Source organism: Desmodus rotundus, chromosome 12 (assembly GCF_022682495.2).
Source record: "Desmodus rotundus isolate HL8 chromosome 12, HLdesRot8A.1, whole genome shotgun sequence".
NCBI lineage: Eukaryota > Metazoa > Chordata > Mammalia > Chiroptera > Phyllostomidae > Desmodus > Desmodus rotundus.
In genome coordinates, this window is record NC_071398.1 from 48585006 (window position 1) to 48610765 (window position 25760).

Here is a 25760-nt window from a genome sequence, read left to right on the forward strand (position 1 = left end):
AGATGCAAGTCTTTACCGAGGTAGTCAAACTAAAATGAGGCCATGTGGGTGGGCCCTGATACAGTACAACTGGTGTCCTTACAAGAAAACGAGATGGGGACACAGACATGCACAGAGGGAAGATGAGGTGAAGAGACACAGGCCCTCACGGCCTCAGAAGAAACCAGCGCTGCGACACCCTGATCTGGAACTTCAGCCTCCGGAACTGAGAGACAATACAGTTCTGTTGTTTAAGTCACTCAGTCTGTCATATTTTGTTATGGCCACCAGAGCAGCCTGATACAGATGTCAGTACCTGGAAACGGGGTGCTGCTGTAACAAGCACCTAAGAATGTGGACACAGCTCTGGGGTTGAGGAGCAGGTAGGGGCTGGAGGAGCTTTGAGGCACGTGATAGAAAAAAGCTCACATTGCCTTGAGACTCTTGGTAGAAATGTGGACGTGAAAGGAAATTATGGGGCGGGCTCAGAAAGAAGCACTAAGAGCTCTGCAGAGCGTGTGTCACTTTAGAGAACCCACTGACCATTGTGCAGGGAACGTTGCAGAAGCAGGAATAACAGCGGCACTAGCAGTCACCCGTGAAGGAAGACCTGGGTCAGGTGTTTGAGTTCCGCTAGGCCAAAGGGCCAGCCTCCTCCCTCATGAAGACCGACAAACGGAAGTCACAGCTTGGATTCTTCCACTAGATGGGTTGCTGAAGCTGATTTAGCTCTCAAAGGCCAAAGTCTCTTAAACTTGGAAAAGTATTTAAAATATGGACTATGTGGTGGCTTATGAGTACAAATTATTCACATTCTGAGCTCGGTACTCTTAAATGTTTTACAATTATAAAGTATAAGTATAATTATATAGGATATTATATAGAATATATATTATATTATTATACCACTATTATACATAGTATATAATTGTTATATTCTCATAGTAATATTGTGAACATTGTGATATATTAATATATTCTCTCAAACATTTCTATATTTAATTATAAATTATAAATACTATTATATATTATATAATTGTTTGTAATTCTATATACTCATAACATATCATTATTATAATCTTTAAGATATCCTATTAATATCCTATCATATGTAAATATATCATTCACAATATTGCATATATGTAACATATTTATGCAATAGAACATTGTATTATATAAATGTTATAATACAACATATATAATATTTCTATAATGTTATAATATATTCTAACATGTATTACATAAATATAAACATCACATATATATTATATTATATGACACAGACATCACATACTGTATTACATAGATATTATCACGTTTATAATATAATTATATACTGTCCCAGGGCTGAAAGCGGCTTCCTCCAGAGGAGAACACTGTGGTCCAGGAACCGTGGGGCAGCCCTTTTTTGATCGGCAGAGACTGTGCCTGCCTGTCTCATTCAGCACCGCACTCGTGTCCTCATTTCTCCTGCACTGAGCTCAGCATCCCACTGAGGATCCTGGCAGGAGAGAGCTGCGCACCTGGTTCACCTCGCTGGCAGAGCAGGGCTGTGAACACCGCTGTCTGGTCCGAAACCTGGCTCTGCCTTTCCCACCTGCGCAACTTGCTCGCCCTCTCTGTGCCTCCCTTTCTTCCTGCCTTAACCTCCTACAGTCCTCCCGAGGAGCACACACCCTAATAATCCTCACAAAGCTGCAGAAACTCTCAGCACCTGGTCACAGCGCCATCACTCTGGCTGTTAGTATTTACCGAGGGGCACTTTGGGCTCAGCATACTGTAGAGAGTCAAAAGGGACCCCCGATGAGCTGACAGCCTGGTGCTGGAAACATAGTAATCACACAATCACACTAATGAATGTGCAATTATAAACTGAGATAAGTACTAGGATCAGGGATCATCAACAATTTTTTTCTATTTAATTTTGTGCCCAGCCAGCTTGGGGAAACCCCAAGAAATGTCTGCTGTGGCGGAGGCACACTGATCACGGGGAAATGGCTCTTTGTCTGTTGGGGTGTTCCCTCTGTACTGTCTTTCCTACTCTGGGCCTTCCTGGACTCTCCGAAGTGGGAGAAGGGAATAGGGGCCCCTCGAAGACATCGTAGTATGAGATAAGTTACTAAAGCAATAACTTACATCTCTTCGCCTTATTTTTTTCTGTAGTAAAGCAAAACAAAAACTTCTTTCTAAAATAATTTGTAAAAATTGTCACTTATAGTTGACATTTAATCTTATTTATATTAGTTCAGGTGTACGCATAGTGGTCAGACAATTCTATACTTTACCAAGAGATTGCCCCAATAATTCTAGCCCCCACCTGGCACCATCCAGCGTTGTTACAATATTACTGACTGTATTCCCTGAGCTGCCAAATTGTTCTAAGATAGAAGCTTCTTGAAATCTACCACCCTCCTGTCCTTTTCATTTACATTTTTAAACTTTTTGGAATATAATTTCAAACTTGCAGAGAAGTTGCAAAGAATCAAAACAGTGCCCTAAAGACCCACATACTCTTCACTCGGTTTCACCAATGTAGGGGGGTGAAGATGATGGTGTCTCACTTCAAGCTTCAAGAGGGGGGATGCCTCAGATGGACCACTCAGTACTTAATATGGGGTGAGGTGCAGGGCCCAGAGAACCAGGGGGTCTGGTTCATGTTCGAAAGGTCTCAAGGGATCAAGATTTTGGCAAACAGTCCTGAAGACATGTAGGGACTGTTGAGGAGAGGGAGAGGGAAGAGGATGAATGAATGAATCAGGTGTTTTACATCCTTTCAACGAGCGCCACCTGGAGGGCGCAGGCGAACCCTGCAGAGAGAAGCTGGAACTGGCCCCGCGGAGGCCTCAAGCAAGATTGACGCAGTCGTCGTCGGTGACCAAGTGGCGGAGACGCTTTTACAGGGGCAGAGAACTAATTGCAGGTGAGGAGACTGCAGCCTTGAGAGGGAGGGGTGGGGGGAGGAAGCGTAGAAGCTGAAGATGGGGAGATAAGGAAAAAGCTGGCAAGCCCATCGCAGCCAAAAGCAGTTCCATTTCCGAACTGGCGCTATTTTTTTTTCCTTGCGGTGTGACTACAGAAAAAAAAACACCACACCCCCAAAACAACGACACAACACAAAACAGTGACTGTAAGTCATTATACCTAAAATGACTGTCAAGGTCACAGGACTTGCCTTAGGTGTCTCCTGAGGGCGCAGGGAAAGAGCGAAGCAGGTAAAGGTGGGTATGATGGGGGTGGAGTGGGGGAAAAGGAAAAGGTTGTTTTCTGAATCTCTCTGACGGTCATACCTACATCTTTACAGTGGATGTACTTACAACTAGGGTGACCGGCGCATTCCGATTTGCCTGGAACATTCTCAGCGTTAGCCCTGAGAGGTGCACGTCCTGGGAAATTTCTCAGTCCCCTATCCCGGGAGTCCCCCAGGCCCTTGGAAAACTGGCATGGTTGGTCGTACCGCTCACAGGAGCCCCATTAGCTTTCTGTCTGTGATGAGAATGCGGACTTCCAGAGATGTGAGGAAATCTTCCCAAGTTCGCAGCACCCGGAACTTACATCGAATACTACGTGAAAACTGAGGACTATTCTCTTCCCGTGGTTTTTGGCCTCTTCTCAGCACGTCCCACGTGGTAAGAAAACAAACCTGGACTCCACTTGCTGTTGTATTCGTGACTTCAGAAAATAAATGGTCAGAAATCGCTTTATTAAAACAAAAGACTTGTGCCCTGGCTGGGTGGCTCAGTTGGTTGGAGTGTTGTCCCATGCACCTAAAGGTTGCAGGTTTGATCCCCACTCAGGTTTCATCCCGGGTTGGGGCACATGTGGGAGGCAACCAATTAATGTCTCTCTCTCTCCCTCTCCCCCTCCTCCTATCCTCTCTCTCTAGATCAGTGGACACATCCTTGGGTGAGGATTAAAAAAATAATAATAATAAAGACATACTATCCTAATTTGAGGAAGGTAAATTCTAGAAAGCATGTCCATAAATGATTTCTTTTAGAGTCATCCATTTCAGTTCTGAAATATTTGTCAAGATGGTTTGGTCAAAACAAAATCTCTTCTCAGACTAGCATAGACTCGAAGGACTTTTTGGGTTTTGTTTTCTTTTGTTTCTGGTACAGAGGGTGCCAAGAATGATCGAAGAAGAAAGCTGCAAGGAGGGAAGGGAGGCTGAGCTTTGGAAGCAATTAGAAGGAAAAAAAAAAAACCCAAAACGTAGGCTTCATCACTGGTCTCCTTTTCTGGATGCTGTCTGAGTCATCTTCATCTTTCTCAGGAAAGACCAGCTTCCTCCACATGGTGAGACAGATGGTCGCCAAGAGCTCCCGAGAGTTACAGTGAATGGCTTCTGTGGCAAGAGGAACAGAGAGATACTCCACCCCTCCTTGCTACTCCACCCCCACTTGCTACTCCACCTCCCCTTGTTGCTCTCCATGTGACCTTGGCAACCTGGGGCTGGTGAGGAGAGGGGAGCAAGGGGATACGCTTTAGGAGGAGCCATTTCTGGGAGCTTCTGGGTGAAATGGAATGCCAACCCACCAGCTCCATGGGTACGCACCCAATGCAAAGGGATCTCCCACTCAGAGGGGGACCTTGTGTTTGGGCTTAAATGCTCTGAGGTCATTCATCTTTGCATCTGTGTTTTGTTAATGAAGTTTGTTGGAACTCTAGAGCATGTGCTGGGGGCTTGGGGCTGGGTTTCTGCATGGCCTTGCCCCTTGCTCCCTCCCGCACTTCTGCTCTGTGCCTCTGCTGGCTTGGGCTTGAGGGAGGGACAAAGGAGATGAAACAATCGGGGGCCCAGACTTAGGAGGCCTCCCTGCTCTTGGTCCCTTTCTCAACCCACTGTCCCTCACTAAACTTGTGATATGACTCAGGCTGTAAAAGCAAAGCCACGAGGTGCAAAGCTTCCTACAACACTGGCCCCATCGGAGTAGCAGGACCTGCTGGGTCTCTTTCCAAAGCAATGTTGTTGGGGCCCCTCCCTGGGCAAAATCACACCCACTCTAGGATGGATGGCATCAGAGGCTTGGCAGGTCACAGACAGAAAGGATCCCAGAAACCACCCAGTCCTGCTTGTTCTCCCTTTTTACAGACCCAGAAACTGAGAACAGGCAAAATAAAATAAAATGAAATAAAATAGCCTTCCCCTGCACCCTAGCACACATATTTCCTGCTTTGATTCAATTCTTATTCTGGCAATTGGTTCGGGTTTCAAAAAGCACTGTTCTAGGGCAGGGGTTGGCCAATCAGGCCCACCACTTGTGTTTGTAAATAAAGTTTTATTAGAACACAGCTACACCTACTTGTTCACATATCAGCCACAGGTGCTGCAACAGCAGAGTTGAGTCGTCTCAACAGAGATCCTACAGCCGACAGAAGCTGGAAACATTACTCTCTGCTCCTTCTCAGAAAAAGCTTGTTCAGCTCTGGTTCTAGGAGTCAGCAGGAGCCTGGGTTTTAGAGCGGTCCGGAAACTGTTACTGGTAAGACTAGAAAAATAATGTGCTTTGATTCTAACCATCTGATTTCCCTTCTTTTTTATTTTTACATTTTTTTATTTACTGATTTTAGAGCGAGAGAGGAAAAGGGAGAGAGAGAGAGAAAGAGAGAAACGTCTATTTGTTGTCCCACGTATTCATGTGTTCATTGGTTGCTTCTTGTGTGCGTCCTGACCGGGAATGTGCCCTGACCGGGAATGCGCCCTGTCTGGGAATCTATCCTGCATCCTCAGTGTATCTGGATGATGCTCTACCATGTGAGCTACCCGCCACGGCTACCCTTTTGCTTTTTCTCTGGATGTTTTATCTATAATGTGTTAATAGTTTCTGCATGGACAGATACTAAAGCGCCTCCTCTGTTATTACTCCTGATAAGGCAGGTGTGCTAGTAGTTAAAGTTTGAGTAGTTAAAGGCCTGGAGGTTTCTTCTCTGGGTATTAGTTGTAGTAATTATGTGAGTAGGAACTTTGCCTCCTCAACTATTTGGTTGTCTGACTGGTTATAAACGAAAGGCAGGATAAACACTGGATTTTTGTTTGTTCTGTGTTTAAAACTTTTGTGAGTTGACTTTCTTGCATCTTCTCCAAAGGTAGCCACTACTATATTTTTCTAGATGGACCCAGGAGGTAAAAAGTCCCCCTTACCTCTTTGGCTAAAAGTCTGTAAGACTGTAAGCCTGCAATTGTCATGATGAGCCTCAGGCTCAGAAGCACAGCTGGTTTGCATAATGATGATAACACAGCCCTGGCTGGTGTGGTTCAGTGGATTGAGTGCTGGCCTGTGCCGGCCTGTAAACCAAAGGGTCGAAAGTTCGATTCCCAGTCAGGGCACATGCCTGGGTTTTGGGCCAAGTCCCCAATAGGGGGTGCGTGCGAGGCAACCACACATTGACATTTCTCTCCCTTTCTTTCTCCCTCCCTTCCCCTCTCTAAAAGTAAATAAATAAAACCTTTAAAAATAATGATAACACAAATAATTAGAGGTAAGAGACAGAAGAAAAGTCTAAATGGCGTTTGAGTACAGGAGGCAGCTGTCTGAAGTGATCTCTAGCTTGGTCTTTTCCTCAGTTTGGTTACATGATTCAATTTTCTTCCTTCTTTCTTTCTTTCTTACACACTTTTTGTGTGTATTATCCCATGTACATATATTTTAAAAGTAGCCAAAACCAACCTATAGGGTTAGGGATTACAGTAATAGTTACCTCTGCAGGGATGTAGTCCGTACCTGCGGGAGAGCAAGAAGGTCTTCCGGGATGCTCGGTGAGGTCTGACGTCTTAATCAAGGTGCTGGTTGCAAGGCTCTGTCACTTTGTGAAAATTCATCGAACCGTTCTTTATGATTTGCACATTTTTATGTATGTACATTATTCTGGATAGAAAATTTCCTTTGGGAAAAACCTACATCCATCATACCGTGTGGTAATATTGTTGTGCAGCTTGAATGGAAAAAACAGCGTTATGCTTTTAATATGTATCTACCTTGGCCTGTTTGATCTACTTCAGTTCAATTCCTTTTAAGGTAAGTTTTTCCTAACTTTGTCATTCCAGTCAAGTATCGGAACAACTCTTATAACGGAAGGTGGGGTAGATGACATAGACATGGTGATACTTCAATAAACTGAAGACACAATTTAAATGAAAAAGAGCTTTTCAATAAAGGGCACTAGGGCAATTGATCTAAATGCGAAAATGAGATCTCTACCTTACACTGTAGGCAAGAATTCATTTCAGCCTTGCCTGGGTGGCTCAGTTGGTTGTTGTCTGGAGTCTTGTCCCGTACACCAAAAGGTTGCTGGTTCAATCCCTGGTCAGGGCATGCACAGGAGGCAACCAATGGATGTTTTTCACAGTGATGTGTCTCTCTGTCTCTTCCTCTCTCTCAAATCAATAAACAAATCCTCAGGTGAGGAGTAAAAAAAGAATTAACTTCAGATAAATTAAACATAAAAATAATATTTAAAAAAATATATTTCACTTCCAGAGACAGGGAAAGAGAGGGAGAGAAACCTCAATGTGTGGCTGCCTCTTGCACGCCCCCTACTGGGAGCCTGACCTGGCCTGCAACTCAGGTAGGTGCCCTCACTGGGAATCAAACCTGCAACTCTTTGTTTTGCAGGCCAGCCCTCAATCCACTGAGCCATACCAGCCAGGGCTAAAAACAACACTTTTTAAATTTAAAATTTAGAAGAACATTATGGGAGAGTATACTCATGCAAAGCTAGTCAAGACACAAAGAACTCCCTCAAATATAAATTAAAAGATGAATTACTCGGAGTAGCTAACATTAAAAGGTACAAAAACAAGGTATTTGCAAAATAAAACTTACTCAGGAGAAGTGTTTAAATACACCCTTCAAATTAATAAGGAAGAGACTAACAATTCAACAGAAAAAGGAACAATAGATAGAAACCTTCAACTCACAGAAGAGGAACCCTGAATGGTCAGTAAACCTCAGTCACAACAGGAAAATGCAAAAATAAAGCACCAATGAAATGTCTTTATACAGGCAGCTTAAAATGGGATGTGACTTCCCTTCTTCTTTTTTTAAAGATTTTATTTATCCACTTCTAGAGAGAGGGGAAGGGGAGAGAAAGAGAGGGAGAGAAACATTGACGTGCAAGAGAAACATCAATTGGCTGCCTCTCACATGCCTCCAGCCAGGGACCTGGCCCACAGCCCAGGCATGTGCCCTGACAGGGAATCAAACCACCTTTGGCTGGAAGCTGGCACTTGGCCCACTGGGCCACGCCAGCCAGGGCTGACTTCCCTTTTTTTTTATCAGCAAAAATGAAGAATTTTAATACATTTATGAATTGACAAGGATGTGGGTGAATTGGAAACCACCTTATTATCAATTTCCCTCTCCTAGTAGGGTGAAAGGCATGGACAGAAGACATATTTTATTTCTAAATACCTGCCCTAGAGAGGCACACACTTGTGAACAAGAAGCCAGGGACAGGGTGTTTGTTGCAGCAATTCGCTGATGGCAAAGCACTGGAAACACCCAAAGAATCTAACATTTGAGGAAAGAATGAAGGGAAACTGTGGTTTGAGTTCTTTTCAAACATTCATTTTATTGACACATAATTAACACCATAAAACCCACGCTCCTAAAGTGCACAATTCAGCGTTTTTTAGTAGACTCACAAGGTTGTGCAGCCAACACTACTCTCTAGTTCCACATTTTCTCATTCTCCCCAGAGGAAACCCTGTACCTTTTTGCAGTCTCTCCTCATTCCCCTCCCCACAGGCACCTGCAAGCCACTGACCCGCATGCTGCTTCTAAGGATTTATTCATAAATGGGAAGCTACAATATGTAGCTTTTTGTGTTCGACTTCTTGCACTTCTGATAATAATGTTTTCAAGGTCCATATATATTGTGGCTCGTAGGAGTACCTCATGCCTTCTTTATGGGTGTGCAATATTCCATGGTAGGGTTAGCAACTGAATTCTACACAGTAAACAGTGAGCACAACCCACAAAAACCACCTGGGTAAATTTCAAAAGCATGATGGGGAAGGCAATAAAAAAAGGTCACGTAATTGTAATATGAAGTATGAACCCATCCATATGTATCTGTTTTCCCCCATAGACTTAGTTTTTAATTTTAATTTTTTAGATACAGTTAGCACTTAATCTTATTTTTATGTTATTTTCAGGTGTACAACATAGTGATTAGACTTATGAGGTGATTCCTCCCAATAATTATAATACCCGCCTGGCACCGTACGTAGTTACTAGAATACTATTATCTATATTCCCTGTGCTGTACTTTACATCCACATGACTATTTCACAACTACAATCTGTACTTCTCAATTTCTTCATCTTCTTCACCGAGTCCCCCAACCCCTTTTCCCTCTGGCAACCATCAGTTTGTTCTCTGTATCTATAAGTCTGTTACTGTTGTGTTTGTTCATGTATTTTGTTCTTTATTTTTTAAAGATTTTTATTTATTTATTTTTAGAGAGAGGGGAAAGTGAGGAAGAAAGACAGGGAGAGAAACATCAATGTGTGGCCTGCCTCTCATGCACCACCCCACTGGGGACCTGGCCTGCAACCCAGGCATGTGCCCTGACTGGGGATTGAACTGGTGACCCTTTGGTTTGCAGGTTGGCACTCAGTCCACTGAGCCACACCAGCCAGGACAGGAAAACCTTAATTTTATTAGTGTGAACGATGAGCTGAGGACACAACGTGATGTGGATTTCCATACGACCAGTCACCTCAGCCACTTGAATCCAAACCTCCCTCCCCAGGGGAGAAGTCATTCCTCCAGCGGCTCATTCACAAGGTCCTGGGGGCTCCTCCTCAGACGGTGCCTTGTTGTTTACATCAGCAGGGGTGTCTTCCTGGGGGTCTTCAGTCTTTGGGGAAAATAGATGGGTACACACCGGCATTTAGAGCTCACGTGTCCGATGTGGTGGCCTTGAGCCATACACAGTCACTTAAATTTAAGTGAATTAAAATGAAATTAAATGTAAAAATACACCAGACGAGCAGTAATTTCAAATGTGTGGCCGCCACGTGCGGCTGAGGTCTGTGGTACGGGACGGCCCGGATGCACCACATTCTACACTGGCTGTGCCTCACGGAGAACAAGGGCTTTGACTCTAGTATTAATGAAAGGATTCAGACACCCAGTGCTGCCTGGTGCTGATAAAAGTCATTGCAGATGTGCCTTGGAGGAGAACTATCACCCATGAGACCGCCTGCTGGAACTGTAGTATTGTATTCTTGTTTTAGACAATTTTAGGGAGGTATAATTTATAAATAAATAATGTATAATGTCCCTAGTAAATTCCCCTACGGTAAGTGTACAGTTAGATGACTTTCAGTAAATTTGTAGAATGATGCAGCCAAGACCACAATCTACTTTGAGGGCATGCACCCCCCCCATCACCTTGTGCCTCTCTGCAGTTAACCCTTGCTCTCCTGCCTCCCACACCGACCCCTATCCCTACCCCAGCCACAGGCAACTACTCACTTGCTTTTTCTGGAGATTTTTATGCAAATGGAGCAATGCTACATAGAGATTTTCATTTCTGGCTTATTTCACTTAGCAAGATGTTTTTGATGCACCTGCTTACCGTGCGCATCAGTAGTTTATCCATTTTTGTGGTTGAATAGTACTTCAGTGCGTGGAGGTACCACATCTTAATATTATGTTGTTCTAACATTATCAGTAATTTATGAATTCATGATATTAATCCAGCATGTGAAATGGACCAGATTTGTTAATTTATGCATAGTTTGTGAACCATGCCTTTAAAAAAAAAGATTTTATTTATTTACTTTTAGACAGAGGGGAAGGGAGAGAGAAAAAGAGGGAGAGAAACATCAATGTGTGGTTGCCTCTCATACTCCCCCTACTGGGGACCTGGCCTGAACCCCAGGCATGTGTCCTGACTGGGAATCGAACCAGCAATGCTTTGGTTCACAGGCCCGGACTCAATCCACTGAGCCACACCAGCCAGGGCACCATGCCTCTTTTATAACCTTATTTACATCTATCTATCTACATCTATAGATATAGATTTATATCTAAATGAATGCAATGTGCATGAGTAGTTTTTCATTGTGGCAGTGAACTCCTTGCACCTTTTGGTAACCCTCTATTTGCCCTGGTGTAAAGAATCAGCTAATGAACCCCTGTGTCCTGTGGAAAATTGTATAAATGTTATCTGATGTCACTTTTCGATGGAATGCTAATGAACATGAAATCACAAATCAGCGTATTTTACATAGTAAAACAATTGATTGATGTAAATGGATTAACATTTGTTCATTGACGCTTGCACACCATCCACCTGACACTTAAAATTTGCCAGAAACTCCAGGAAGCCCTTTGTGTTTATGACCTCGCTTGATTGACACAAGCCTGTTCCGTGGGGAGTTTGCTCCCCACTACATATGGGGGGAAACGCAGGGTTCAGATCACAGGGACTCCACGATTCGTCTTAGACCACACTGGTAATAAATAGGAGACACTGGGAGCTGCGATGCAGCTACTTTGTAATTCGAAGGACATGGCTTTTTTGTTTGTGAGTTTGTTGAGACATAATTGACATAGAGCATTGTCTAAGTTTAAGGTGTACAACCTATTGATTCGATACGTTTGTATTCTGCAATTGGGTTACTACCGTGATGTTAGCTAGTACCTCCAAAGGGCATGCAATTACCTCTAATTACCTTTTGTGTGTGTGTGGTGAGAACGATCTATCCCCTTAGCAACTTTCAAGTTTATAATACATATTGTGGGCTATCGTGTGCTAGATCTTCCGGACGTTTATTTATGAGTTGAAAGTTTGTACCCTTAAACATCATCTCCCCAATTCCTCTGCTCCTCAGCCCCTAGTAACCACCATTCCACTCTCTTGTTTTTAGGAGTTCGGTCAACGCGCCTGCTTTTAGACACAATGTTAACTGGCCTCCTGACGACGGTGTGAGTTGGGGTATCCATGTAACCAGAGCTGTGGGCTGAACTGGGAAGCAGGTAGGACTAGCCTGGGTGCTAAGACAGCCCGTGGGGGAATTGCAAGGGGGGAGAACTCACCGAGAGAGATTCTGTTTCCAGCTTGGATAAATCTGCATGTGAGTGAGAAAAAAAAAAGAAAACACCTCAGTTCTCAGTCAGCAGGAGTCCAACTGCCCTCTGTTTTCTCCTGGGTTCTCTCATCACTTACCTGAAGCCTCCTGCTTGGGGAATTTGGAATGGCTAGTTATGGGAGAGAGAGAGAGAAACACCAGTCAAGTGTGGGGTATGAAGATTCTGGAGGGATGATAAGGGCTTTGGAGAGGAGAGGAGGAAGGTCCCAGCTCAGACTGAGAGAGGGGCGTTGTCAGGGAACAGGGTGCGGCTAGGCCTGAAAAATGGGGTCTGGGCAAATGGGGTCTCCAAGGATGGAGGGGGACACCTGCCAAGTATATCTATCTACCTTTTGGTGGCTTCTTCCTGTGATGAACCTATAAAGAAACACAGAGCAGAATTTATCAAATGAGAGAATCCTCTTTACTCCTGTTCCCGTGAGGTTTTTTAAAAAGATTTTTTAAATTTTACTTTTAGGGAGAGGGGAAGGGAGGAAGAAGGAGAGGAAGAGAAACATCAGTGTGCCAGAGATAGATTGATCAGTTGCCCTTCACATGCCCCCAACTGGCAACCTGGCCGGCAACCCAGGAACATGCCCTGTGGGGAATTGAACCAGTGACCCTTTGGTTCACAGGCCGATGCCCAATCCACTAAGCCATACCAGCCAGGGCTCCCCTGTAGTTTTAATGGGCATTGCTATCTACTCACCATGCTGACTGCATCTGTAGATGAGGAAGATAGAGGGAAAGAGGAGGAAGATGATGAGGCAGCTGAAGGTGGTGATGAAGATGACTCTGGTGTCTAGAAGGAAAGGAGCAGGTCAGAGAATCAGTTTGGCTTCTGGAACATGCTGATGGAATTTAGAACAGGTAAGAGGAGCCACACGACCTGGCTTCAAAACGTGGAGCTGCCTTATTTCTCATGGCATAAGGTCCATCCATGCTATCACAAGTGGAAATATTTCATTCTTTTTCATGGCTGCATAATATTCCATTGTGTAAGTATACCAAAGCTTTTTTTTATCCACTCATCTACTGATAGGCACTTAGGTTGCCATTGTAAATAATGCTGCAGTGAACATAGGGGTACATGTATCTTTTTGAATTAGTGGTTTGGATTTCTTCAGATAAATACCCAGAAATGGAATTGCTGGGCCATGCAGAGGAAGATAAGTACTGTATGATTTCTCTAATATCTAGAATCTAAAAAACAAAGTAAATGAAGAAACACCACAGGAACAGACTCATAGACACAGGGAATAGACTGGTGGTTACCAGATGGGAGGAGGCTTGAGGGGGCTGGGTGGAAAAGGGGGAGGGGTTAAGAAGTACAAATTGGCAGTTACAAAATAGTCACGGAGCTGTAAGGTACAGCACAGGGAATACAGTCGATAATATTGTAATAACTATGTATGGTGCCAGGTGGGTGGAAGACTTTTTAAGAGGATCAATTTGTAAGGTATATAAATGTCTAACCTATTATACTGTGCACCTGAAAGTAGTATAACATTGAATGTCAACTGTAATTGAAAAATAAATTTTAAAAGATTTTATTTATTTTTAGAAAGATGGGAAGGGAGGGAGAAAGAGAAACATCAATGTGTCGTTGCCTCTGGAGTGCCTCCTACTGGGGACCTGGCCTGTAACCCAGGCGTGTGCCCAAGACTGGGAATAGAACCGGTGTCCCTTTGGTTCCCAGGCTGGTGCTCAATCCACTGAGCCACACTAGCCAGGGCAAGTTTCTTTCTTTAAGTGGAGCTGTCACTTCAGAGCAGGGATGTCCCATTGCTCGAAGCGTTTTACTTCATCTTCTCCATTCAAAGTGAGGGCAACGGCAGTAGCTACTTTATTGGACAACATTAAATGGGCCAGCACTTGTCGACCGTGCCTCGCCCATGGGAAAGTCCCTGTAGATGTCTCACTGACTGCGGCAGTATTGGCTGTTTATTGTGAGTCGCTCGTGTCAAGTGCCTCATGGGCACTCTTTCTCACCCTGACGATGCGCGTGCGAGATAGGTTCACTATCCTCACGTCATTCATAAGTAGACCAAGTATCACAGAGTCCATTGAATCCCCCAAGGTCACAGGGGAAGGATGGACTTGAATTCTGCTATGTCTAACCCATCAGACCAGTAGGCCACAAGATCAGGGGGGCCACTGGATGCCCAATTTGGAGAGACTTGCTATTCTGAACCTGGGCCAGGGAACTGGCGATCTGGGGAGATAACATGTACCCCACCAGCTGCAATGCTGCAGAGGAAGTGGCAGGTCCAGTCACGGGGGGATGAAAGCCCCCACTGTCCCCGAGCTCAGGAATCACTGTCTACATGGTACATGTACAACATGAACAACAACCCGAACGAGAAGGGCAGCCTGCCATTTGCAATCACATGGAGGGCATCATGCTAAGTGAAAAAAGTCAGACAAACACAAATACTGCATGATATTACTTATATGTGGAATCTAACTACTACTACTACTACTACTACTACTACTACTACTATTACTACTGCTACTACAAATAATAATAATAATAATAATAATGATAATAATAAAAGCCATAGAAGTAGAGAGTAGAATGGTGGTTGCCAGGAGCTGAGGGATGGGGGAAATAAGGAGAAGTAATAAAAGGATACCGCTGTGGCTCAGTTGGTTGGAGCATCACCCCATATATCAAAAGGTCTTGGTTCCTGGTCAGGGCACATACCTACGTTGCAGGTTTGGTCCCCATTGGGGGCGCATACAGGAGGCAACTAATTGATGTTTCTCTCTCCACTGATGTCTTTCTCTCTCTCTCTCTCCCCCCTCCTTCCTCTCTCTCTAAAATCAATAAATGTATCCTTGGGTGAGGGTTTAAAAATTTTTCATATTTGCTAAGACAGTAGATCTTAAGAATTCTCATCAAAGAAAAAGGGAAGAGGTAAATATGAGGTGAGCGATGCGTTCATTAATTCAGTGGGGGAAAGCCTTTCCCAATGTGTACTTTGTCAAATCATCCCATCAAATGCCTTCCCGTTTTACCCGTCAGTCATAGCTCAATGAAGCTGAAGGGAGATAAGACTACCTGATGTGAAGAGTGAGGTAACGGCTCACGTCCCCATTGTAGAATCTGCCTCACTGTGCAGAGTGATGAAGCTGCAGGGAGAATGGTGTTTTCTCACCCAGCATCCCACCCACACCCAGGTCCCTCTGTACCAGGTGCTGTGAGTGCTCCCGCGCCCAGGTTCCTTCAGACCTTAGCCACTTTTAAAAAGATTTTATTTATTTATTTTTAGAGAGCGGGGAAGGGAGGGAGAAAAAGAGGGAGAGAAACATCAGTGTGTGGTTGCCTCTCATGCACTCCCTACTGGGGAACTGGCCCACAACCCAGGCATGTGCCCTGACTGGGAATTGAACCAATGACCCTTTGGTTCATAGGCTGGCACTCAATCCACTGAGCCACACCAGCCAGGGCAAGATCTTTGCCATTTTTATGCACTCTAGATCCTGCTTTCTTCCCCTTTCCTACGTGAACATTTGCATCTGGAGGGATCCCAAATTCCTTGGAATTTTTGTGCTTCAGGGTCACCCCTTTACTGTGACTGTTATTTGTGGGGACGTGAATGCCCTCCCCAGCCTCCCGTATTTGTGTCCTTTTCTGTCTCTGTGCTTTCCTGCAGGATTGAGCGGAGGGACTGGAATACCCCACTGTTGTTTAGTCTCTTTTCCTTGAAGACCTTCTTCCCCGCTCCCATACAATGTCACTTTTGCACTAATATTTAAGAGTCTGCTTCTGGTGGCATCGGATCCAAGAGACCCTCAAGAGCGACAATTCCATCAAGGCATGTGCATGGACATATGAACACAGGGCAGGACCAGTTGTTTCCAGACCCTCGATGGAAGCAGAGAAACATTAGCCCTGCCTTAGCCATTTACTTCTCCCTTTGTTCAGCCTACGGTTTTCCTCACATAGCAATTCACTGAAAATGAGAAGTAAATTCTTGCAAAATTCTCTTCCTGTGGCCCCACAACCCAATGAACTGAGTTCACCCTGAGATGTTTACATATCCTGGTAAAATTTCACAGGCCTGTTTGCAAGTAGCCAAAATAAATTACAGAGAGTCTGTGATATTCGTCTGGAGGAGTCTCCCTGAGCAATGGGATATAGCTTGATACAGGCACCAGAAAAGCAAGCCTGCCTTGAGTCAAAGTTAGGTGGCGAAATTCACTATTGGTCTGCACAGAATGGAAGTGCGGTGTTCCTTCCGGGCAGCTCTGGGGCATGCACATACAGGGTGCAGACAACTTAGCTGTGCTTAAAGATTCGTTATTCTGTTTAGAATTGCCGTGGCCTTGGTGTGAACTCAGAAAGTACATTTTAAGAAATGATATGCACACCCACTTGGATGGCTATAATAAAATGAAAGGAAATTAACAAGGGTTGGCAAGGATGTGGGGATATTGGAACCCACAGATATGGCTGGTGGGAAGGTAAAATCGTGTAGCCACATTGGAAAACTCTGGCAGGTCCTCAAAAAGTTAAACATAGAGTTACCATATGTCCCAGCAAGCCTACTTGTAGGTAGAACCCGGTTGAAAGCAGGAATTCAGTCACTTGTACACCCCTGTTCACAGGAGCACTTTTCAGAGTAGCCAGAAAGTACTAACAACCCAAGCATCCATCAATGAATGAATGGAGAAATAAGAGATGGTCTATCTACATGATGGAATATTATTCAGCCATGAAAAGGAACAAACCCTGACACCTGCTACAACATGGGTGAACCCTGAAAATATGGTGCTGAGTGAAAGAAGCCAAACACAAAAGACCACAGGTTGTGTGATTCCATTGATAGGAAATATCCCGAATAAGCACATTAATGGTGTGCAGGGCCTGGTGGGAGTGGGGAATGAGGACTGACTGCTTAGTGGGCATGAGATTTCATTTTGGGAGTTATATTAGTGGCAAAGGTTGCACAGCCTTGCAAACTGCGCATGTTAAAAGGGTGCAGTTATGGAATGTGAATTATATATCAATACAAATGGAAGAAAATAAGTTCTGCGTGAGCTAAATATATAAAAGCATTTCTACCTCTTCCCTCTCACATGCCGGGATACTTCCCACCTCATTTCTGATACTTCCATGCTCCTCGACTCTCTCAGATTTCAGATCTGTCCCAGAAAACATTCCTGGCCTGAACTATCTTCCTGCAGCTGGAGTAACTAACCATCACGTTCCAGACCAGTTAATACGGAATAAGAACATTTTCAAAGGTTAATACTTATTTTGCAAAGACACCTTAGAGGATATGTTCTATGAAAAAAATGAATTAGCCCTGTCTGGGTAGCTCAGTTGGTTAGAACATTGTCCCGATGTGCCAGGGTTGTGGGTTTGATCCCTGGTCGCTGCACGTGCAAGAACCAACCTTTGAATGCAAAATGGTTGCAAATGGAATGCAAATAGGTGGAGCAACAGGTTGATGTTTCTTTCTCTCAAAAAAATCAATCAATAAAAAAATTCATTGAAAAAACAAATTATACCAGCATAGACGCTAGTGACAACCTTTAAAAAAAAGATTTTATTTATTTATTCTTAGAGAGAGGGAAAGGGAAGGACAAAGAGAGGGAGAGAAACATCAATGTGTGGTTGCCTCTCATGCGCCCCCTACTGGGGATCTGGCCTGCAACCCAGGCATGTGCCCTGACTGAGAATCAACCTGCAACCCTTTGGTTCACAGGCCCATGCTCAATCCACTGAGCTACACTAGCCAGGGCTCTAGTGACAACCTTTAACAATCTTGGCTCCTTGGAGTCCATAGCAGGGAGGCTATGAGTTGCTGAAAGAAAGGATGATTAAGCGTCTAGATGCTGTTAAAGTTTGGATGAGTTCCTGTTTCAATCTAAAGCTACCAAAAGCCCTACATTTTTACAAGAATCTCTGAGGACAGAGCCTTAGTCAACTCTTCATGGAAAAGCAACATCAGAGAAAAAGAATTTGATATTCACCTATTTTTGAGAACTTTAAAGTTTTATCAAATCCTTGATCACACATATCCCCAAAGAACACCACAGGTCCCAGTCCCTTTCCCCAAGCCAGTCACACAAACTCACCCCCATGCTTCACATAACTCTAGCATAGTTTTTCATTATGAAAGATGTCAGACAATACACCTCAGAATGTTTTACTCACCAGGATTTACAGGAGTAGCTTAGATGTCATCTAACCCAAAAGGCAGTGGTTCCTCTCAAGGCATTGAGAAAGTGGGCATTAAGGTTCTCCCCGTGCCTTTTAATCCAAAGGGATCCCCTGCCTCAAGGTGGATACAATTGGTCAAAACACCTCTTCTCTAATGATCTTACCTGTTTTTCCTGAGGAGGCTCCAGATGCATCACGGGTATCTAGAAAACAGGATGCAAGATAAGTAGTCAATCTTGACTGGTGTGGCTCAGTGGGTTGGACATCGTACTGCAAACCAAAAATTTCACTGGCTTCATTCCCAGTCAGGGCACATGCCTGGGTTGTGGGCCAGGTTCCTAGTTGGCAGCATTGTGAGAGGCAACTGATTGATGTTTCTCTCCCTCTCTTTCTCCCTCCTTTCCCCTCTTTCTAAAAATATACCCATATTGCTTCTTAGTCCCTTCACCTCTTCCACCCAGGAACACTGTCATTTTGCAAATATTTTTCTCCCATTTGGTAGGTTGCCCTTTCATTTTGTTGACTGTTTCCTTTGCTGTGTGCATGCTTTTTAGTTTGATGTAGTCCTACTTATTTATTTTTGGTTTTGTTTCTTGTGCTTTAATGTCATATCCAAAACATTGTTGCCAAGACCAATGTCAAAGGGATTTTCCCTTATTTTTCTTCTAGGAGTTTTATGGTTTGGAAGTCTTATGTTTAAATTTTTAATCTATTTAGAGTTAATTTTTGTGAGTGGTGTAAGATAGGGGGCCAAATTCATTCTTCTGTACGTGGTTATCCAGTTTTCCCAACACCATTTGTTGAAGAGACTATCCTTTTCCCATTGAGTATTCATGGCACCCTTGCAGATATTAGCTGATTGTACATGCAAGGGTTTACTTCTGAGTTCTCTATTCTGTTCCATTGATCTATATGTCTATTTTTATGCCACTACCATGCTGGTTTGATTACTACAGACTTGTAGCATAGTTTAAGATCAGGGAGTATGATACCTCCAATTTTGTTCTTCTTTCTCAGGATGCTTTGGCTATTCAGGATCTTCTGTCTGTTTCATACACATTTTAAGATTGTTTGTTTTATTTCTGTGAAAAATGGTCATTGGCATTTTGACAGAGATTGCACTGAATCTATAGACGGCTTGGGTAAAATGGACATTTTAACAATATTAATTCTTCTGATTCATGAGCATGGTACATCTTTCCATTTCTTTGTGTCTTCAATTTCTTTCATCAGAGTCTTGTAGTTTTCAGTGTAGAGATATTTCACCTCCTTGGTTAAATTTATTTCTAAGTATCGTATTTTTCATGCTATTGTGACTGGAATTGTTTTCTTTCATTCTTTTTCAGATATTTTGTAGTTAGTGTATAGGAATGAAACTGATTTCTGTATGCTGATTTTATATCTAGCAACTTTACTGAATTTGATTATTATTTCTAACAGTTTTTGGTTGAGTCTTTAGGATTTTTTATATATAAGAGCATATCATCCTTAAATAATGACAAATTTACTTTTGTTATAATTTGTAATCAGCAATATGCTTCATATATTATATACTTATTATTGAGATGACTTCCAAGACTAAGGAAATTTGTACTGAAAAGTTTTAGGATGTGAAGGTAACACAGAAGATGTAGAAAATAAGGGAAAATATGAAGAAGCACCATTCTAGGATTTAAATATACTATAAAAGGCAATACATCTGAATCATAATAGTGAGCCTTGGAGAAATCACTTAATTCAAGGGCTATCTATTAGTTCACTTCTTTAATATATTTATAACATTACCCACTCTATGGGTGACCATTTAACTTCTTCCTTTCCAGTTTGGATTCCTTTTATTTCTTTGTCTTGCCTGATTGCTCTGGCTAGCATTTCTAGTACCATATTGAATAAGAGTGGCAAGGGTGGGCATCTGATCTAAGAGGAAAAGATTTCAACCTTTCATCACTGAGTATGATGTTAGCTGTTAGCTTGTTGTATTGGGTCTTTCTGCTGTTGAAGCACGTCCCCTCTATACTCACTTTGTTGAGAGTTTTTACCTCAAAAATATGTATTTTGTTCAATGCTTTGTCTGCATCTATTGAAATGATCATATGATTTTTATTCTTCATCTTATGAATGTGGTTATCACAGTTATTGACTTATGTATGTTGATCCATCCTTGTATCCCAGGGATAAATTCCACTTGATCATGGTATATGATCCTTTTAATGTGCTTGTGAATTCAGTTGCTAACACTGTGTTGAGAATTTTTACATCTATAGTCACTGGGGATACTGGTCTGTAGTTTACTTTTCTTGTAGTGTCCTCATTCAGCTTTAGTATCAGGATAAAATGAGTGTGGTAGTGTTCCCCCCTTTTCAGTTTTTTAAAAAGAGTTTGAGTAAGATTGGCATTGTTTCTTCTTTAAATGTTTGGTAGAATTCACCAGTGAAACCATGTGGCCTTAGGCTTTTGTTGTTGTTGTAGTTGTTGAGGGTTTTTTTTTTTTTCTTCCTTACTGATTCATTCTTTTCACCCATTACTTTCTGTTCAGATTTTCTGTTTCTTCATGACTCAGTTTTGGTTTGTAGACTCACACAAAGGCTTTCTCACCGATAGGTGTTGTCCAAGTCCATGTTCTTCAGGTGCTTCCAGACCACAGCCAAGAGGGGCTGGAACCAGCACACTGTCTCCTGCAGGTTCCACAGCTGGTACTGAGGTCCATCTGCCTATGACCTGATGCACAAGTAGGTGAGACTCCTCCCAGGTCCCTTCACATATGGTGCTGGATCCCATGATTCCCACGGAGACACTTTTGTTTGTAGAGGGATGCTGAATTTTTGTTGTTGAAGGGAGGAAAAAAATAAGGGATGTTTTGCGCCACCATGATGCTCAGTTAGGTTTTGTATTACTTTCTCAATTTGTAATGGTTCTGGATTCCCATTTTCAGCAGAGCAGTAATGATACACTCAGGTCTCTTGTATGGAATCAGACATCAGAGTGTCATACTGGAAACTGGAGTCATCCCAGCTTTGTGTTGACTGAGAGGGAAGGTTTTAGGAGTGATCCTGAAGAGGACAAGACAGTTGGGGTGAAGGGAAGGACCAGGGCTTCCCATTTTTCCCTGTACCAGGGACATGCTCACCATGTCTCTGTATTAACCATGGCTTTTGTTTTCTGCATCTGATACTTTGACATTTGGGGACCTTGCTGACTTCAGGGGGATTCTCCTCCCAGGGTTAGCAGTTCCTAGAGATAGGCAACATCTGTCTCTGGAGCACATCTCTCAAATGCAAACCAATCAATCCGGAGCCCATACTCCCAACTACCTCCTTTATTGGTGTCTCACACTCAGGGCTACTATTCCTCTGTCCTCATCACCCCGGGGTCAGGTCCCAGATAACCTGGGCAGCCTCTATGCCCCAATCCCAAGAAACCATAGAAACCAGAATAAAGGCTTGTTCCCTCTGGCTGCTTCCTGGACCTGGTGCTTCCCCATGTGACTCTGCATGACACAGTATGCCTCCAACCTCTTGGGAACTGTACCAAGCTACCTCCTCAGGGACAACTGTCTCTTGATGCTATGGCCTTGCTGCACCACAAATTTTCTATTAATACCTCTATTCTAAAACACTGTTGCCCATCCACATCATCAAGACCCTCTAAGAAGCCCTGATGAGAGTCTTGTTCTCATTTCTCCGTTTCCCTACACCGGAAATGTCACACCCATCTTTTTGTCTCCTGGATTCCTTCTTTCTCTGCCAAGTCCCATCACAGAACAAGGAATATGTGCACCAGGAAGGAAACCTGAGTCTGCCGTGCTCACTTGTGACAAGCTGCAGGGGTTCACTCTTCTCAGACCACTTGTGGGAGACCATTGTCTTGCAGGCACAAAAGTACGTGCCAGCCCTTTTAGGCTCCAGTTCCGTGAGGAGGAATTCAGCATCGTATCCTGCCGAGCTCTGCTCCTGCTTGTACCCAGGGTCCTGCGACTTCCCCAGCATGACCATCATATTCTGGAAGTGACAGTGGCACTTCAGGGTCACTTTAGCACTGTGCTCAACCACCGGTCCTGGCAAGGCATTAAGGGAGGGTTTGGGAAGTTTCTCTGGAAAGGATTCAGAATTAGATGGACTCTTTAGCTTTTTTAAAACATTTTTCTTGTTTTTCTTTTTAATCCTCACCCAAGGGTATGTTTATTGATTTTTAGAGAGAGAGGAAGGGGGAGAAAGAGAGAGAGAGAGAGACATCGATATGAGGGAAAAACATCTATTGGTTGCCTCTTGTATGTGCCCCGAGTGAGGAATCAAACCTGTAACCTAGGTATGTGCTCTGACCAGGAATCAAACCTGTAACCTTTCGGTGTACTGGACGATGCTCTAACTAATTTTATTTTTCAATTACGGTTTACATTCAATATTTTATATTAGTTTCAGGTGTACAGCATGTGGTTAGACAACCATATCCTTTACATGACTCTTTATCTTAATGACTACAAACACTCTCCTAGAATTCAGAGAATTAAAGGTAAAAGGTCGTATGAGCCAACCATTAAAAAAAATGAAATGTCATTTGCAGCAATGTGGATGGACCTAGAGGGTATTATGCTAAGTGAAATTAAGTCAGACAGAGAGACAAATACCATATGATTTCACTGATATGTGGAATCCAAAAACAAAATAAATGAACAAACAAAACAGAAACAAACTCGGGATACAGTGAACAGATTGAAAGCTGTCAGAGGAGAGGGGTGAAGAGATTAAGAAGTGCAAATGGGCAGTTACAAAACAGTCATGGGGATATACGGTACAGCATAGGGAATGTGGTCCATAATATTGTAATAACTATGTACGGCGCCAGGTGGGTACTGCATTTATTGGGGGGATCAATGTATAAGTAAGGTATATAGATGTCTAATAACTATAGTGTACACCTAAAACCAATATAATATTATATGTCAACTGGCATTGAAAATAATTTTTTTTTAAAAAGCCATGAAACTTGGGATGCAGAAATAGAGTTTATGTGGAAGACAACTCACCATTCTTGTGTTCACCTTCCAAGCCCAGACAGAGCCCTGGAAGAGAAAGTCTCATGAGACATAAAGGATGTGCTTGTCTTTTAGTAGTTAGTAATGAGGCAGAGAACCTGTGACCAATTTGTTCGAGATCTGCCGTGTTCCTTGCAGGTATTTCACTGGGTTTATTTTTTACCCTTTACTTTTGTCCCATGGTTTGTCCTTCAGAAGTTATGTGTCTGGAGAGCCTTCCAGCAACCCTTTCTGATTTACTGTGTTGGTTATGGTAACTAAGCTTTTACGGGTAGTCAGTCCTTCTGCCATCTGTAAGTTAAACGTTTACCTCTATCTTTCTCTCATATTTTCTCGGATTGCCATATTTATCCCTACCACTTCAATGATCAATAGTTATTTTACTGGGGAGTGCTGGGGAGGATTTTCTCCCTCAGTCAAATGGAAAGTGTTTGTGGTGCAGGAAATGCATCTGGGAGACTGAGGTCAGTCTGTGACTGCTGAGAGTTGTCTGCCCTGAAGCTGGAGGCCTGGGGTATGTTCACAACAGCCTAAAGTTCAAGTGTATGTGTGGGAGGAGCATTACCCCAAAGGGAAGAGCTGTACCCAGAGGAGGAAGGAACTGAAGCAGATAAGTCCTGATGTCCCCTCCACACACCCCACTCACAAAGGAGGAGCTGCGGGCTAAGGGAGGTGGAGCTGTTGGTTCAGAGTCGAGAGAGTGCCTATGAGCCCAATCCAAGATTATAATTTAGGTGTTTTGTTTTGTTTTGGTTTTTAACTGGCTGAGGGCTTTTCGATTGCATTATGTTCAAGTTGAGGACAGTTAAAGAGAGGCTGAGGAAAGGGCTGGTCACAAAATTTTCTTCTTAGTGGCCATCCGCAGTCATTGTTCTTCTTGGTATTCCTGGTTTGTACTCAAACCCATAGCTTTTCACACCCTGCAGACCCTGCCCTCCTATATGCCAATGGAACATTCACGCCAAGACTGGGGTGTTTGGAGGATGGATTTGGAGATCCAGTCTGAGCTCTGAACGTCTCGGCTGAGTAAACCCAGGGTGTTACCACAGCCTCTGAACCTTAGGTTCCTCATCTCTCTGTGTGAACATCAGAATGAAGACATGAGGATACCACAGCCCACAGTCCCTGACAGGAGCCACGCATCCAACTCACAGATGTGATGTTATCGTTCCTGTACTTGCCCTGTTTCCCACGATATCCCCCACTCCACCTTGAATTTTCTCACCTATCCAAACCTATCCCCCCCAGTCCTGGAGACTCACCGAAGCAAAACAAGGACAGGAATCCGGTGATCATTGTGTCGCTTCCACCTAGACAAAGATCTCGTCTTCAGTTCACAGTTAAAGAAGGGGGACCCGGGTGTTGGAAGTTCTCCAACTGCCCACTTTGTCCCCAGGATGTGTGGGGAGACGTTTTGCTCTGACACTCTGGTTCTCCACACCACCTGGTATACAGTTTCCTTCTTGCAATCAACTCAGGAAACCAGAAACCATCAATGACAACATCTTCCCCATAATCCAGTGTGTGTGTGGCTATGGCTCCGCCCACCCCGAGACCTCATCTCATCTGAATTTGTGCCCAAGACATGTCCTTTCTCTTTTTATTTTTATTTATTGATTTTTAGACGGGGGGGTGGAGAGCAAGGGAGAGGGAAAGGGAGGGAGAGAGGGAAAGAGAAACATCGATTTGCTGTTCCACATATTTGTGCATTCATTGGTTAATTTTTATATGTGCCCCCACCAGGGATCAACCCTGAAGCTTTGGCTCATGGGGACGATGCTCTAACCAACTGAGTTATGCAGTTAGAGCCAAGTCGTTGTCTTTAAAATTTTTTGGAGGGGGAAATATATATAGAGTCACAAAAAAATAGTCTACAGAGTTCCCACATCCCCATCAGCCAGCTCCTCCCATAGTAATATAACTACAGTATGTTATCAAAACCAGAAATAGTACAATACAGAGGCTGGGCGAGCACATAATAACATCTAAAATGCTGGGGTCTCTGTACAAGCTGGACACTCACAGCCCCTGAGAGCAGGTAGGTTAACAAAACAACAGCAACAACAAACAGAAGTGAATGTGTCTGCCATTGGAGCTGAGTAAACTTGTCCCCAGCAAACCATGACAAATGGGTCACACAACAATCAGATTTTTACTGTGCTACCTTTTTACAGAAGAGAAAGTAATCAAAAGATATTGAAAAGATTCCATTCCATTTTTTTTTTTCTCCAGTGGGAAGAGCATAATCCCATTTTCTAAGGCACTAAGGAAGAAACATTGATGAATTAAGGAAGTAGTTCCTCCCTAGAAATACAACGTTCATTCATCTTCCCTCCCCAGCTACTCATTGCCTTCGAAGTGCTACCTAAAAATAACAGGGCCTTTCCAAGTGAGAGGCAATAAGCATTTACTTGAGTTCAATAAGAAGAGCTATTTATCCATCTGGGAAGCACTGATTCAGACAGAAGCTCGAAGAGTGTTGCAGCTTG

At 43.4% G+C, this 25760-nt stretch overlaps 1 protein-coding gene across 1 annotated transcript; it reads right to left on the reverse strand.

Moving 5' to 3' along the window:
* Nucleotides 1–9392: 9392 nt before the first annotated feature.
* Nucleotides 9393–24751, reverse strand: VSTM1 (V-set and transmembrane domain containing 1). The gene is given in 10 exon segments (XM_024578677.3): nt 9393–9843; nt 12033–12064; nt 12163–12200; nt 12415–12442; nt 12774–12866; nt 13330–13363; nt 20677–20690; nt 22048–22329; nt 23263–23298; nt 24534–24751. Coding segments are annotated over 10 exon segments (675 nt in total). The 5' UTR covers nt 24568–24751; the 3' UTR covers nt 9393–9759.
* Between the last annotated feature and the right edge of the window lie 1009 nt (nt 24752–25760).